Source organism: Myotis daubentonii, chromosome 2, assembly GCF_963259705.1.
Source record: "Myotis daubentonii chromosome 2, mMyoDau2.1, whole genome shotgun sequence".
In the NCBI taxonomy this organism is placed as follows: domain Eukaryota; kingdom Metazoa; phylum Chordata; class Mammalia; order Chiroptera; family Vespertilionidae; genus Myotis; species Myotis daubentonii.
In genome coordinates this window covers 25144712-25160480 of record NC_081841.1, presented here as the reverse complement: position 1 = coordinate 25160480, position 15769 = coordinate 25144712, and the positions used below count along the sequence as shown (strand labels likewise).

General features: G+C 44.2%; 1 protein-coding gene across 6 annotated transcripts in view; it reads right to left on the bottom strand.

The window, feature by feature from the left end:
• Window positions 1-15769, bottom strand: part of ETV6 (ETS variant transcription factor 6) — a 224339-nt gene that overhangs the window by 51223 nt on the left and 157347 nt on the right. For 5 of the 6 annotated variants that reach the window (XM_059682210.1, XM_059682206.1, XM_059682209.1 and 2 more), the window contains one exon: window positions 28-192. The exons of the other annotated variant lie outside the window; for it this stretch is intronic. In XM_059682210.1, the coding sequence (XP_059538193.1) occupies window positions 28-91 (64 nt within the window). In that variant the 5' untranslated portion in view covers window positions 92-192. The remainder of the gene's footprint in view (window positions 1-27; window positions 193-15769) is intronic. 6 annotated transcript variants of the gene reach the window in all.

Genomic DNA, 15769 nt, shown 5'->3' with positions numbered 1-15769 from the left:
GCACGTGTCCAGAGTCCAGACTCTCACCTGAATGAGGAGATCGATAGCGAAAGTCCTCTTTGGTCAGCAGCAGGAGAGCTTTGCCATTCATTTCAAACGTGTTGCTGTCAATTGGCCTTAAAGAAAACTCATTTTCAGCCCACTTGAGCCACTGGGCTACGTCATCCCTGCTCCAGTAAACTGGCTGCAAGCCTGTTGGAGAGAGAGCAAGGCAGAAAGAAAGAGACAGAAAAAAAAGGGTCTTGTCAGTTAGACAGCTGGACTATAGGGGAGAGATTTCTGAATGGTTAAAAACATTAGGTCCCCATGTCTGAAGAGCCCTCATGTTCAACTCTGAATCCCAGGTTAAAACCCAAGCTTCATAAGTGCCAAAGTGTGATATCAAATGAACTTTATATGTAGAGGCAAATTGAACAAAACATCCTTTTTTTTTTTTTTATCTTTAAGGGACCATTGGTCTTAGAGCCCCACCCTTCCTTGCCCTACTCCAGGGCCTGCCTGGATTCCAGGATTGCCAGAAAGGTGCAGCTCTATGGTGGCCTGAGGTACTCATGGGGGCTCAGAGTCATGACCCATGCCAACACACTTCGAAGGGGACCTTAAAATCAGAGCTGATCTGATTGCGACCCTGTGTCCTTTTGAAGTGGGAATGTTCCAGAGCTGAGCTTGACTTCCCAGAGCTGCCAAATAATGAAGTGTTCCCTAAAATTTCTTCCTGGAAGAGTATTTGCTCAGCCTCTGGGAAACCATCAGGCCAGCCTCTGGGGATGAGAGGGCAAGGTAAGGAGAAAAGGTCTTTTGCCTTTTTAGTCTACTTGCTGGGGTGGGGGGTGGAGAGGGAGAGCTACTTGGATTCGGAGTAGGACCAGAAGTGGGTCAAAGGGAGGGCTGCAACTCAGGGCCTATCTCTGTCAGGAAGCCTGACTGGGAATCTACCTTTTAATTTTATTTTGCTGTTGTGAGAAATCTTTGACATCACTTAAGTGGTTTAGAATAGTGGTTCTCAAAGCATGATCTGGGGACCCCTCAGGGTTCCCAAAACCTTTTCAGGGGTCTATGAAGTAAAAACTCATTTCATAACAATATTAAGAGGTTATTTGCCTTTTTCACTCTTATTCTTTCATGAATGTACAGTGGAATTTTCTAGAGGCTACACAAGTTGTGGAATTGCAACAGAGATGAGAATCCAGCCATCTCCAATGAGGGTGGACATTAAAGAGACTTGCAAAAATGTGAAACAATGCCACTGTTCTCGCTAGTTTATTTTGTTTTGGAAAATATATTTATAAATAGATATTTACGTTAATATATACTTAGCTTATTATTTTTCAGTAAGTTTACAAATATTTTTAAAATTCTCAGTTTTAATTTCCAATCTGGTAACTATAGATGGCTAAAACCCATATGAGCAAAGCTTTTGAGGTCTTCAATAATTTTTAAGATTTGAAAGGGGTCCTGAGACCAAGATCGTTGAGAACAGATGGGTTAGAAACAGCTAGATGCTCAACAGAGCTTCATTCTCTAAAATTGTACTGTGTAAATAGTTCTATACAACGGAATCAGTGTTTGCTAAGAAGAGCCTCAGTCTCTCTATGCAGTTACCTAAACTTGCTAAGGAGACTCCATGAGTGTGCTACAAGAGTATCCCTCAGTTTGATCCTGAAAGAATCATCTTTCAACCTTAAATAAGGCAAGACAAAGACCTGTCTGGTCTACTTGATGGGCTGCTCAGCATCCCCGGGGAACGAACAGCTCGAATCCCCCGGAGAAGTCCAGAGCCTGTAGGCATGACTTTGGCTCTGTCTTCCAGGCAGCTCCTTTGCAAAGTCTAGTTTTGAAGAATGGTAGCTTACTTGAACTTTGTGGAAGTACCTTCAAAACTGGTCCACTGTGTAGGGAGGGCATCAAAAAAAACTACAAGCATTGGAATAATAGAGATGAGCACCTAGATGGGGTTGTTGAGTTGTTCTGTTTTTAAGTTGTATAATTTTTTTATATAGAAAGAAACAAGTGGCATTATAGAATAATAATGTGTAGTATGTTACTGCTCTATGATCTTTAGAATAAAATGGCCACTAAAGAATTCAAGGTTCTGTTTTAAGACTCTTAACTGGGCCAAGAAGCAATGCCTATTAAAAATGGTCATTGGATACAGGGGGGTTCCCCAACCGTTTCCAATGACCTTGAAAAGATGAATCTGGAATCATGGTGAGGTGGGAGTGTGAGGATGGCTCAGCAAAATTTCAACTGTTGAACTGGTACAAAACCTTAAAGTTTACTTCCTATTATTTTCCATGGTGTCAGTCATCTTCGAACAAGAACAGCATAATGGTTTGTCATTAGGGACGTTTCCCTTCCTCTCCTTCACATAAGGCCAGAAGTGAGGGGACAATTGTCAAGCGTGGCCTAAGAAAGCGCCTGGGGTGAGAGGGCCACAGAGCCAGGAAAAAGGACAGGGGAGCTTATTAGAAGTGCAAGTGCCAAAGCAAATACAGAACTGAATCCCACTGGGGAGGGGAAATGAGAGTAAAATGCTGAAGTTTCTACAGAGGATACACGGAAACGCAGGAGGGCGGGTGAGAAGGGGGTGGGGGATGCAAGTAGTAATTTGAGGTTCTTTATATTCTATGGAAGAAAATAGTCATGAGTAATCTTTTCCCTAAATACAAGAAGAGGCACACACTCCAAACAGCCCTGCCGGTTAAGAACAACAGTTTCTCTTTTCACTTCCCATTAGTCTCTCCCACAGCCCAGCGCTGCCGCAAGCAGAGCCACCAGGCGGAAACCCCCTCACCAGGGACCTAAGTGAACGCTCTGAGCTTGTGAGCAACAGGAACCCAGTGAGTTACAGTGGGTCCAGGGAATGCAATGGAATCCGAGCAGGTTTCCAAAGGTGACCCGGACAGAGCAGGCTACCTGCTTGAGGCCACTCAATAGATTTATCAGAGTCACTACTCTTCCTTCCATCAGCATAAACAGATGGCAGACACATTCAGTGAGCTGGAAAGAGGCTTGGTAGACTTGGGTGTTCAAAGTCAAGCTTCACTGCCATTGCCTTTTTGGTTCAATAGAATAAAAAGGTTGTGACCTCAGGATGTGCTTTGCAATTTTAACTGAGGACAAACAACCCCCATTTACTCAAACCTAGGGCCCCAAGGCCTGGGTGTTACAGCGTCTAATGGAATACAGCCCTGGACCCAGAGGAAACTCTGGTCTAATCAGGGTCATTTCACTGAATTTATCTAGCACTTCTAACACTATTCTAAGGAGTTTATAAATATTAGTTCATTTAATTGCATGCTCACAGCAACCCTATGAGACACTGTTTCAGATTAGGGAACTGAGGCCCAGTGCCTTTAAGGTATTTGTCCACGGTCATATGGCCATGGTAACAAGAGGAGTTGAGGTTCAAACCCAGGCAGTCTGGTTTCAGTCTGTGCTCATATCCATTATGCTGACCCATGCATTTCCCATCCAGATTTAGATGGATTTTCAAAACTATTAGGAATTCAGACAAGACTGAGTGAATTGAATCCTCCCCACCCAAGACTTTGATCTTTGGAGGCTTTCTCAAGTTATCAATGGACTAAAACAAGAGCAAAAATATCTGTAGATCCCTGAAGAAATCCTAAGAAAAGGGTAATATGCAAATTAACTGTCACTCTGTCACAAATATGGGGGTGCCCAGGCCTCTCAGCCCCGCCGGAGTCCCCCAGTCCCGGGGGGCGGGGAGGGTTGGGGGGTGGTGGTGGTGGGGTTGGGTGGCTGCTGAGAGCGTGCAGTGTGAGTGGCCTGGCAGAACGCTTGCTTCGTCACCACGGCAACAAGGCAAGCATTCTACCCTGGTCACAGAGGGCCTCTGGGCAGTGGGCACAGAGCAGCCTGGGGGTCAGGGGGAAATGCTTGTGTTGTCGCCCCAGTGACCAGGCAAGCGTTCCATGCCCAGCCGCGGATGGGCCTCTGGGCAGCGAAGAGCCTCTGGGCAGAGGGCACGGAGCGGCCAGGCCCCGCAGAGAGCTACTGGCGCATGTATTCGTGTGCAGGGCTACTAGTAGATTTATAAGTGGGAAAAGGAAGAAGGAGGAGGTGGAACCCCGCTTTGAACACAGCCAGGAACACAGCGCGGCCTTCCCCGGCTGCTCGCTCACAGGCACTCACAGCTCACAGGCACCAGTCCTGAGTCTTCACATGGCTCACAGAAGCCACATGGGCAAGACGAGGGAGGTATACCTAACACAGAACTTGTCTGACAGTTATCCCTTGCAACTTTAACTCAAAAAAGTTGAAAAACATAGTTTTTAATGATCACTGGTCAAAAGAAAAAGAGAAAGAGCATCTGTACATCCCTGAAGAAGTAGATTTATAAGTGGGAAAAGGAAGAAGGTGGAGGTGGAACGCTGCTTCTATATTATGCTATTCCCTGTGCATATGTAACAAGCTTGTGAGAGCCATATTAAGACTTGGATTTTTAATGCCAAATCATTGCAGAGTATACTTGAGATGAATTTTGTACAGAAGACATGAACTGCTACAATTAGGAAAATTACGAAGAATTCCACTGCAATTTTTCTCCCAAATGGGTCAAGTTAAGTTCACGGTGCCATACCGATCAGTAACTTATCCAGGCCCTTAAACTTCCTGATAATATTTCTTTGATTCCATGTTCAAAGGTGCAGCTATGTCCATCACCACATTCTTAGCATCATTTCAGATTTTCTGAGTTTAAACATAACTAACCATAAAAAGTGTGCTGGGAGTCAGGAGCCTGGATTTTACTAACAGATTTGCCATTAATTAAGATGTGACTCTGGGCAGGCCACAGATTTCATCTGTAAAATGCGGGGCTTAGAGTATGTTATCTCTATTCCCTTCTGGAATACAGTCAAGATGCTCCCATTTAATTTGAAACTTAAAATCCAAAGACTACGAGCAGCCCAGACCTTTTTCTTCCAGAAAATGACCCTGAGATTCTGTAACTTCCTCAAGGATCTCCTGAACCACGGAAAACAGATTAAGTTACTTTAAATGAGGTTAGTGCTTGAGAGTGCTTTATTGTATTCTAATTCTTGGAAAAGTTATAACCCAGGCAACGGCAATAATAAACATAACATTTTGACAAGGTGCTCTAACATGTATGACCTCATTTGGAATTCTCACAAACGCCCTGTGAAATCTGCTGTATTCTCATTTCAGTTTATCAAATGAGGAAATGGGGAACTCAGAGTCATTAGATGATTTACTGGTTAAACAATACTCAGTTCAAGCTCTTTTAGCTATAGTATATGTTAATCAAAAACACCCTTTAACCCAAACGTTCTGTATAAACAGGAATTTGCTACAGATTCTATGGTTTAGAGAACAGAATCATAAAAGACAGAAGACACCTCAGCAACTATCTCATCCAACCCCCACCCCATCTTACTAGGAAACTGAAGCCAGGAGACAAGAGAGAACCACGACTGAGTGGCCCCAGGTTCCCTGACTTTCCAGCATCTAATGTTGTCTCATAACTTGATTCGATGACACAGAACCATTCCACAACCCCTGACATAAGTGAGGAAAGTTATCCCTTGCTTAGTCATCTTGCCTTCAGATTAAATCTTCTTCATCGTTCCAACCATAAGTTCTGTACTGTAGTTTCTCTACCCTCACTGACCTGCCTACCTCCTCCGGAGATCCTACATGGCTTCTACTCCTAAACAGAGAACCAGAAGGAGGGTTGGACCCTTTCTTTCTCTGGACAATATGGTTCTATTGATAGTAACAGCTAACAACCATTGAGCACTTGCACTGAATTTCCACTACCATGATTATCATCCTCATTTACAAATGAGAACACTACAGCACACAATAGATGGAAATGGTGGTGCTGGGATTAAAAACCCAGGTGGTCTGGCTCCACAGTACCAGCTCTTAACACCCCATCCTATTGCTTCTCAAGTAGCCTAATGATAACAACAAACGCTGCGAGCATTGAAAACACTTGCAAGGCACTGTTCTCAATGTTTTCTGCACAGAATTCATTTAATTCCCACAGCAATCCCTATCCGCATTGACAGGGGAGAAAACCGGAGCACAGGGAAGTTCAGCGACTTCACCAAAGTCACACAGCCAGGAAGTGGAAGAGTCAACATTTGAAACCAATTGGTCTGGCCCAAAGTCCATATTATTAACCACCTATGTGTTTGCCTAATCTTATTTGGTGTTTTGGCAGGATATCAAATTACCTTCGTGATTAAAAAAGAGAGAGAGGGAGAAAAGTTTCAGTGGTGGTGTGAACTTTGACAGTGCTCAGGCATGCAGGCACTGAGCAGCAGCACGGAAACTACTTCCCATCTGTGTGACCTGAGGCAACTGACTGAACCTCTCTTGTCTCACAGCCTCCACTGGCAAAAGGGGGCAGCTTTCAACCTGTGAAGCAAGTAGCTGGAATCAGAGATGACGTGCTTATCAACTCTCAGATGACATAAAGCTAGTACAGAGTAAGATTCTACAAATGATGATGATGTAAAACACAGAGCACAGACAGTAACTGTGGTAGAGCGAGCACTTGATAAATATTAGCTGTTGTTTTTCTACTACTGTTATTACCGTTATCATTTGTACAACCACCCTACCTGTCACATATATGGCCGGTGTTTGGAACCCAACTGTGAGAATGCATGTCGACGAATACCAGGTTTCATCTTGCTATTTTTCACCATCATTCCAGCCTGCTGCCGTCTCTCTGGATCTGTTTCTAAGTATCATCTGTACTCTGTAGCTTCATGTCATCTGAAGCTCTGATAAGCATCTGTCACCTCAACAGGTCACTGCCAAAGTGCTGAGGTGAGGGCTAAGATGGGAGTCCTCTGGTGACACACCAGCCACCTCCTTTCTGATGGGCAGTGATCAAGTTATGGGCTCCTTTTGGGGTATAGGTGTTCAAGGATCAACCCATTTAAATATTTTGGTATTTGGACTATAATTTCCAAGGTCAGCCATCAAAGCACCACCCGGAATTCAATGATCCACTTCCCTAATGTCCAGAAATACAGCAACTATAACATTTACAGCAACCTTACTGAAGAGAAAGAGAAGAAGCAGGAGGGTGGTTACTAAGGGATAACTTCTTCCCAAGTGCTTCTTCCCCATCATAACATACATGATTGAAAATCTGCCCTGAATTTCATCTGCAAGGGATCAGAGTAGCTGTTTTTAGTCTGTACATACACTCTTTCCCCCCTTTCTATTCTAAATATCAGGTAAACAGTGGCTCACATTCTTTCTTTTAGTACCTCTTCCATTTTCCATAACCTTTAGGGTTTATTGTCAATGGCCTACCTTTCACCCTTGTAAGTTCTCTATTCTGGCTGTCATTTGTCTGGGCCAAGAGCCTGGGATTTATTTAGAACAACTTTAGATTTGCTTTTATAACCAATTCACCCATCTTGGGCTTCAATTCCCTTCTGTCAATGTTTGCACTACCTGTTTCAGTCTGATGAACACCTTCCTTATGGAAGAGAGGGAAGAAAGAGAGAAGTTGGACAGTTTTGTTTTTCTGCCATTTGTCAAAGTCACTGCATTCAACCCTATTTGCACGCTGATAGCACGCTTACTCTTGTACTGTCCCCAACACTTGTTTTCTTTTTCTTAAGCATTTTCCAGTTTTCAGATTACTTCGTTTTAACATTCTAGATCTAAAAATATATCTTTTATATTTTTCTTTTCAGTAAGTTGCTCTGTCATCCACTATACACGTCTTTTTAAAATCTGAGCTCATTAGATCGGTATGCCAAACAGCGAGAAGATAAATGGGCATGATCTCTCTAGTAAACAACTTGGTGATGGTTTAGGAGCCCTGTAAATGTTAATTCTGAGACTTTACCTTAAAGGAATAATTTAGGATGCAGAGAAATTGTTCATGCACAAAGATGTTCATCGCCATGTTATTTTTAATAGTGGAAAACTGAGAACACCATAAGGGATTAGTTAAGTAAACAATGGACTTAAACTATTTCTGATAGGATATTATGCAGGCAGTAATGTAATATTTATAAAGAGTATCTATTCAAATGAAAAAACAGCAAGTAGCTGTTTTATATATTATAACCTCAAACAATGCACAGAAAAATATTATAATGAAACATATAAATATTAACAGCCACTTTCACTCAATAGAATTGTAGGCGATGTTTGTTCTTTCCTTTCCATTTTTATCTTCCAATTCTCTATATTAAGCACATGTAATATATATATATATATATAACATCTAGTTAAAAATTGAGCTCATCAGAGAATGTCCCCAGTACAGCCTCATCAGATTCTTTGGTCGTCTTTCATTTTCAAAAGGATCCTGACTCTCTGACTTGTGTTTTAGCATTTCAGATCATGGAACCATAGGTACTTTTTTCTCTAAATTTTTAAAATTTGCCTTCTTCAAGTTAAGAAAACACATCTGATTGTGCCTTTCATTTCCCTTTCCCCAGTTCTAATATGAAGTTTTCATTCTCACCAGAAGTTCCCATCTTTTCTACTTTGCCAACTAATTCCTCCTTATTTGTCAGACATGAGTCCAAATTAGAAGCACCTCTCATTGCTTCTTCAACTTTCTGGGAAGTAAAATTGCTAATCGGTAGGTGCATGTGTTAAGAATTAAAATGTGCATGCATGTAACGGAAGGGGATTGCTCAGCGATTCTCGCATCATGCTCAGCATACCCAGTAACGCCAGACTATTCAGCCAAAGATCCCCAGCACTGATCATCTATGGGCCAGCTCTGCAGCCTGTGACTGCCACCCCGTCCTACCCGATACCACTCACACCAGGTGGGACACCTCATGAAGATCCACTCAGTTCTTCACCATTACCAGATGCTTCCACATCCAGAGGTCATCCCAGCAACCGTTCTATGATTGAGCTAAGGCTGGTACAACCATATTTGCAGAAGAAACTAGAGCTCAGACAGGTTGAGGGACTTTCCCAAGGTCACAATGGGCCTAAGGCCAGAACTCCAGGTCCAGGTCTTCTGCATCAGTCAATGAACTTCCTCTGGGTCAAAGGAAATATTGGATAGAAAGGCCTCTTGCACTCTAAAAACCCACTGTTAAAATGCAAGGGATTTAGGAATAATAAACCAGAAACTCAACTTCTCCTGGCAGGTCTGGTTTAGCTGTAGACTCAGAACTCCGAGCTGTGCTCAAGAGCCCCTTCTGACTTCCACAAAGGGGTCCCAGCGGGCAGGGTTTACCGTTTAACAAATGAACCCTCCACACTAAAACAACACGTCATCAGAGCACTTTCCAGGGTCTTTTCTGACTCCTTTCCCTGCCCTGCCAGGCCGTGTGCCCCAGGCTCCCACAATGGTCTTGGATGTGCTGGTCTTGGATGTACTCCAACAAGTCCTGCATTCTCATTCCCCTGGGCCTGCCTTTGCCTTTGGATGTGCTATTTGACCAAAACTGCTTTCAACATACAAATTCGGTTACTAGGGAGTTGGAAGTTCCAAAACATTTCCTGTTCTTGTCCCCAAGGTCACCCTGTATCTCAGCACTCCGTTTCCAAGTGGAGGTTGGACGGTTATACTCATGTCTTTTGGTGTATGTCATATGTCATATTCAATTCCCTCGATTGGTTTTTTTCTTATAAACTTCATTTGCTAGATTTTTGTGTGTGGCTTTCACTCTGTGTTATCCACAAAGGGATTTTTATCAGCAAACCTGGTGACAGTAAAACTGGCCTGGGGCCTGCTCACCCTCACAAACATGACTTAGAAGATTCCTTCTCGTTTCTGCTTCTGAGCAGCAAGCCCAACATAGTAAGAGGCATGTAACAGTTCTGATCAAAACTCGGGTTTTGGATTCGGATAGTCCTGAGTTCAAATCCTGGTCCTGTCACCTACTAGCTCAGTGGCCTTGAATAAGTTGTATCTCTGAACCTCAGTTCTCCCAGCAGTAAAATGGGGCCAAGCATAGTCCTTACCTCCTAGAGCAAAGTTAGCTATGAAATGAGATAACCCACTGCACTGTGCCTGGTACACAGGATGCACTCAGTGCATCTTGGGAGGTTGGACAGGACAGAGATTGGACAGCAGACTAACTGTACTTTGTGACGTGTCTCCAGGAAACTGAAATACTTTCTGCAGCTCACTGACAAGAACAAGTGTTCTCCTGGGCGGTGTGAAGGTTCCTGTAGGCGCTATGAGGCTAGTACAGGATTCTAAGGAGGCATTATCAGTGTGCTGATGGGGCAAGTGGCTGGAGCAGGTGAGAGGCTGGAGGGGGAAGGCCAGATTAGGAGCCCACTCAGGTCTGGGACTAGGGTGAGGCAAGGGAGGCAGTCGCCTTGGGTGCAAAACTTAAGGTTGTGCCAAAAGCTCAGTAATTACAACAAGTAATAGACTAATGCATTATTAAAAAGCAAAATAAATGCAAATACCCATGATGAACAAAACATCAGTATTTTAACTAAAGTTCTATTGAAAAGAGAGGTGATGGGGGAGGGATAGTGGTAACAGGGAAGGGGAGTTTAGAGCAGTACTTCCTAAATTCGGGAGGTAATGGGCCCCTTTGAGAATTCAGTGAGAGCTACTGATCCCCTTTCGAAACTCACAGGCACACGTACATCAACATTTGCCTGCAATTTCAAAGTTTATGGATTAGCTCAAGTTTATCTCTGGATCCTTGGAGAATCAGTTTAGAATTTTTTTAGCGTTGTGTGTGCAAATGGGTCTGATATTACGTACTAGTGATATAATGCCAAAACCTAAGGAGATTTGAGAAGAGAAACACACACACATCACTCCTGATATTTTGAGGAAAGAGAAGAGAGGCAGGCAGGGGGCCCTCCTCTCACTCCGAAGTGGGGGGGTCAATAAATGACGAAAACCAACTCTGGGTGTCACTTCCTTAGGAAATGCACACATCTAACCCTAAATATGGAATGCCCCTTCCTCGGGCATTTCAGAAATCATTGCTAACATATTGCACGTTTTTGTTCAGGCTAGTGAAGGTCAATTACTGCCAATTACCTGAATTTACGAACAGTGAGGCAACTGGGCTGTGCAAGGAGAGATGCTACTGAGAGATGCATTTCTAAAGGAAAAAGGCAATTAAGGGCAGGATTTCTCATATTGCAGAGCAGAAAGCTACGTTTGTTTTCAAATTTACGGGTCTTTCTGCATACAAAGAAGCCTATTTTTAAGAAGGAAAAGATGTAGGACAATAGGTATGTAGGACAAGAGTTGAAATGTTTAGCTTTAGAGAGCAAACTAACTACCAGGCAGAAAGCTGGTGCAGGGAGGTTGTTTTTGTTTTTATGAAGTGAACATATCCTCAAGATTTTATTGTCATAATAAAGCGAAATATGAAGCTTTGACCTTGTTCCCTCGACCCTTTCTACTTATCTCCTCCCAGTTCAAATGTCTGCACCTCTTACTAGCCAGCGTTCTCTGAGATCTGCAGTTGGGCTCAACGCACTCAAGCCTCAGCATAATCTTTGTAGGTTCAGCCTTTTTTGCAGAAAATCGGCTTAGTCTGCCCACCATAGCCACTCTGCTTCCTGCCATAATGCTTTCCCTGTTCACACAGAGAATCACTGTAGTGTGTTACTTTGTGGGGTTGATGCTTGCCACACTTCTTACAGAAAGTCTGGTGGGTTTTAGGGACATTCACCATGTTTGCAAGAGTGCCATCGGCAGGGAAAGGTCGATGCAGGAAGGTTTTTTAATCCTCCGTGGACTGCCCAGGGGGCACTGAGAACGTGAAGACTTCATTGGATTGGCACGATTCACAAAACACAGATGACCTACTATGTGCCTGAAGAAAGAAGAATGACCATCCTTTCCTTGCCTGTTGTTCCTTTAAACCACACAGGATGGTCTCTCGTGCCTGCCGCAGTCTCTAGAACGTTCCTTTGCTGCATGTACAAGAGCAGAACTCACTCTCATTCTGACGGGGCCTGATCTGCCAGGCACTGGCACAGGAGACGCTTTCCTTTGTGTGTCCCAGTTGTGCCTGGTCCCTTCCCTTCCGGGTCTCTTCATTCCAAGGAAACCAAAAAGCAAGGTGGCCTTTTCTTGGGATGGAGACGGTTCCCATTGTCACCTGAGAGGCGAGCAGGAGGCTGGGGGTGGAGCGGGGTGTGTATGGTGGGGAGGAGCCAGGAAAGGGAGACCATGCTAAGTCCGCAGACCTCAGAAAAGACAGGCAGGGCTGAAAGGCTGATCTGGCCAGGGGTTCCAGCAACCTAACTCATAAAACAACGCTCTTCCGGGAAAATGTTTCTTTTAAGGAGAATCCTACTCCTCCACCCGCTTCCTACTCTTCCCCGACTCTCTGGTGAGTGATTTCCAGTGTTTTCAAAGGCCTTTGGGTCCTGAATCAACCCCCTCTGCAAGGCTGCCTGGGCGATGCTGACTCAGCAGTTCCAGGGCAGGCTGACCGTGGCAGTGTGAATTCATTTGACCAGGGCAGCGTGAAATGAAAAGGAAAACTCGGAGAAGCAGCTTCTATTTAAAGATAACTGTGTTATGCCCTGGCCGGTCTGGCTCGGTGGATAGAGCCTCGGCCTGCAGACTGAAGGGTCCCAGGTTCAATTCCGGTCAAGGGCACATGCCCGGGTTGTTGGCTTGATCCCCAGTGGGGGGCATGCAGGAGGCAGCCAATCAATGATTCTTTCTCATCATTGATGTTTCTCTCTCTCTCTTCCTCTTCCTTCCTCTTTGAAATCAATAAAAAAGAGTAATTAAAAAAAGATAACTGTGTTGCATCTGTGTGCACGCTGTGCATGTATGTGTGTGTCACAGACTTCTTTCCCTTTCTCAGCCCCCTACTCCTTCTTTCCTCCGCATAGTCATAGGAAAAACGGTTTTCCTACATTTATCCAGTTAAAAAGCTGTCATGTTTTTTCACTGGTTACAATCCCTGGTGTCAGAGTGGCCAAGTTTACTAATGCCCGGGTTTCAGGCCTTAAGATGGTCACTTGGAATCAGGAAAATTAAAAACAAAACAAAACAAAACAGCTCGATGTTCCCTTCCAGGGCAGCGACACATGTTGTCTTGTGTTCACCATGGGCCCTAGGCCGGTCTGAGAGTCCAGATGCTGGGCAATGGGGTGGCTGGGCCAGCTCAGTGGCCAAAGGGCACCCAGTGACCTGCCCTTGCCACTTGATATCTTTCTCTTTGGCTCTGTCATCCCGTCTGGAGTTCTGCATCATTTACATCTTTTGGATAACGCCGTGAAGACCTCCATGGAAGGTTAAGAGGGTAAAGGGAACACACCAAATCAATAGACTCTGTTCACACCGTGGATGTCAGGCAGCCAGGTGATGCGTCAGAGGAAAGAGGGAGAGGACTTCAAGTTTTAAGAGAGATGTCAGGAGCAGCCCAGCATCGCAGAGGCAGGATGGCAGAGACACCAAAAGGAAGAAGAATTTGGTATTTTTTTACTTTTGTTTTTTTAATTTTAGCAGTGTAGGGCTACACTCTTCACAGGAGCTTTCAGTTATGCATTTGAAAAGGTGTGGGTGCTACACTAAGATGTGATAGTTCTGAGTTCTGCAGAGAGGCCCCTGTCTGTTTTGACTTGAGAGGCTGAAAACAGGATGAACAGAATAAGTGACACGTTACTGGTGGCACGAGTAATTGTTCAAAAAGTGCAGGAACACTTCCCTCAGGCTGGGCAGAGAGCGAAGAGCCGGGGTGAGGCCTCCAGGTGGCGGGCAGGCTGACCTCCAACTGTCCTGCTGCGGACAAAAGCATGCTGTCTACTTTTCTTTCTTGGCAAGAATTGCTAATTTTCGGGAAATATTAAATTTTTCCTTTAGTTACTGTATTATAAAATAAAATTTAAATCTAGTTTCGGTCACCTACTGGCTCAGTGACTGTAGAAGGCTGAATGATATCCCCGCCCCTCCCCCCCCCCCCAAAAAAAAATACATCCATGTCATAATCCCTGGAACCTTGAATGTGACCTTACTTGAAAAATAGATCTTTACAGATGAAATCAGTTTAGGATCTCGAGATGAGATCATCCTGGATTACTTGGGAGGGCCCTAAATCTAATGACTAATGTTCTTATGAGAGAGCACAGAGAGACACAGAAGAGAAGGTGACATGAAGGCAGAGGCTCGAGCTATGAAGACACAAGCTAGCTCTCTCTTCTTCAGGGCCCTGTTATCCACATGTTGAAATCCCTTTGCCTCTCTTCCTCTTCCATACTTGTCATTCCCTCTTGAACTCTTTAATCGCTTTTCTAAATTAAACTTACTGGGGTAACACTGGTTAACAACATAATACATACTTCAGGTGTAGGACTTTATCCCATGACATCTGTGTACTGTACTGTGTGCTCACCACCCCAAAGGCTCACAGCCTTCTGTCATCATATATTTGACCTTCTTTACCCTCCTCATCCTCCCCCGACCCTAATCTCTCTCTTTTTTATGTTTAAAATGTTCCAGCTTTTACTTTCTGTTTTTCTTAAAGATTACCTTTTGTATATATTCATCCTGCATTCTTCCTAGTGTACTCTTCATTTCTTTCATTTTTAATTCTTTCCTGTCATCCCTCTTCTAAGCTTTCCTAATTCTGATTTATGTTGGCTTTTCTCATGTTGCCTATGATTTTCTTAATGTCGTTTAGCTCATCCAGGACATGCATTACAGTCCTGGGTGGTTCCAAACCACGTCTTTTTGGCCTGCTCTTTGGGAACCCTATTCTGCTGCTCAGTTGAGTTCATCTTATAAAAGCCTTGTATGGAGTTGACCTCACTGCTCTTCTACTGCTCGTTTCCAGGTGAAATTCATTTTTCTGAACTTTCAAAACATGGCATGGCTCTAACTTTATGAAGTCCTGCCAGTGTGTTTAGGTAGTGTTCAAATACATGGCTGTCTGCTTGCTGAAATTTCCTGGTTCTGGTTTGTTCTCTTTTGGGAATCTTCTCTCCTAAGTCTCTGTTGTTGCTGTCCTGTTCAATTTGATTCCACTCCTGGCAGCTTCTCCATGTAGGGTTGTCCTGAAAGGAGGACCTGACTGGTTGGTTCCAGAGTTCAAGGTGACTAGAGAGCTCTGGACCCTTCGGACCTCACTACAGGCCACACGCACGCACCAGGCTCTCGTGGAATCAGCAAAAGGACCCCCACCTTCAGCTGCTTCTCTCAGAACAACGCTCCAGGCTTTCCAGTGAAAACCTCTTGGCCATTTGCGGCTTTTCCTGTCCTAATGTCCATCAAAAGCCCCAGTGTATCTTGGGCATATCTTATTGCCTAGTTTTGTCATTTCCTTGGGGTTTTGGTTTTGCTATTGAGTTGCTCTGCTCTTACCTGGTGGTTCTAAGAGATTCTGTCCCAGAACACTACATATTTGTAAGGACAGCATCCCTCTGGTGTCTTATTTAAAAAAAAAAAAAAAAGAGCACCAATCTCCTTGTGCCTCTGGGTGAACTGCCGCTGGGTTTGGCGCAGTAAGTGAAAACAGTGTGATCATGAATCTGAGATGTCTCTAACCACACCAAAGGGGGTGACAGCCCAAAGTGCAGGAAGCGCAGGGATGGCACCCAGAGGGAGGACGTGTGATAAAATGGCTGAGAGCCTCAAGGGGCATAAGACAGCAAGGGAGGGAACTCCTGACTTCTCTAATTTACAGGACTAAGAATAATTCTAGTGATGATAAACCTTCCAAATGGAAGGAATTTCTAGTGGGGATTAAAACAATAACAACAATATCAACAATAAAAACAACAACTGTTGAATCTCAGGGAGAAGGCGGGGGAGAGCGGGGTGGGTGGGTGG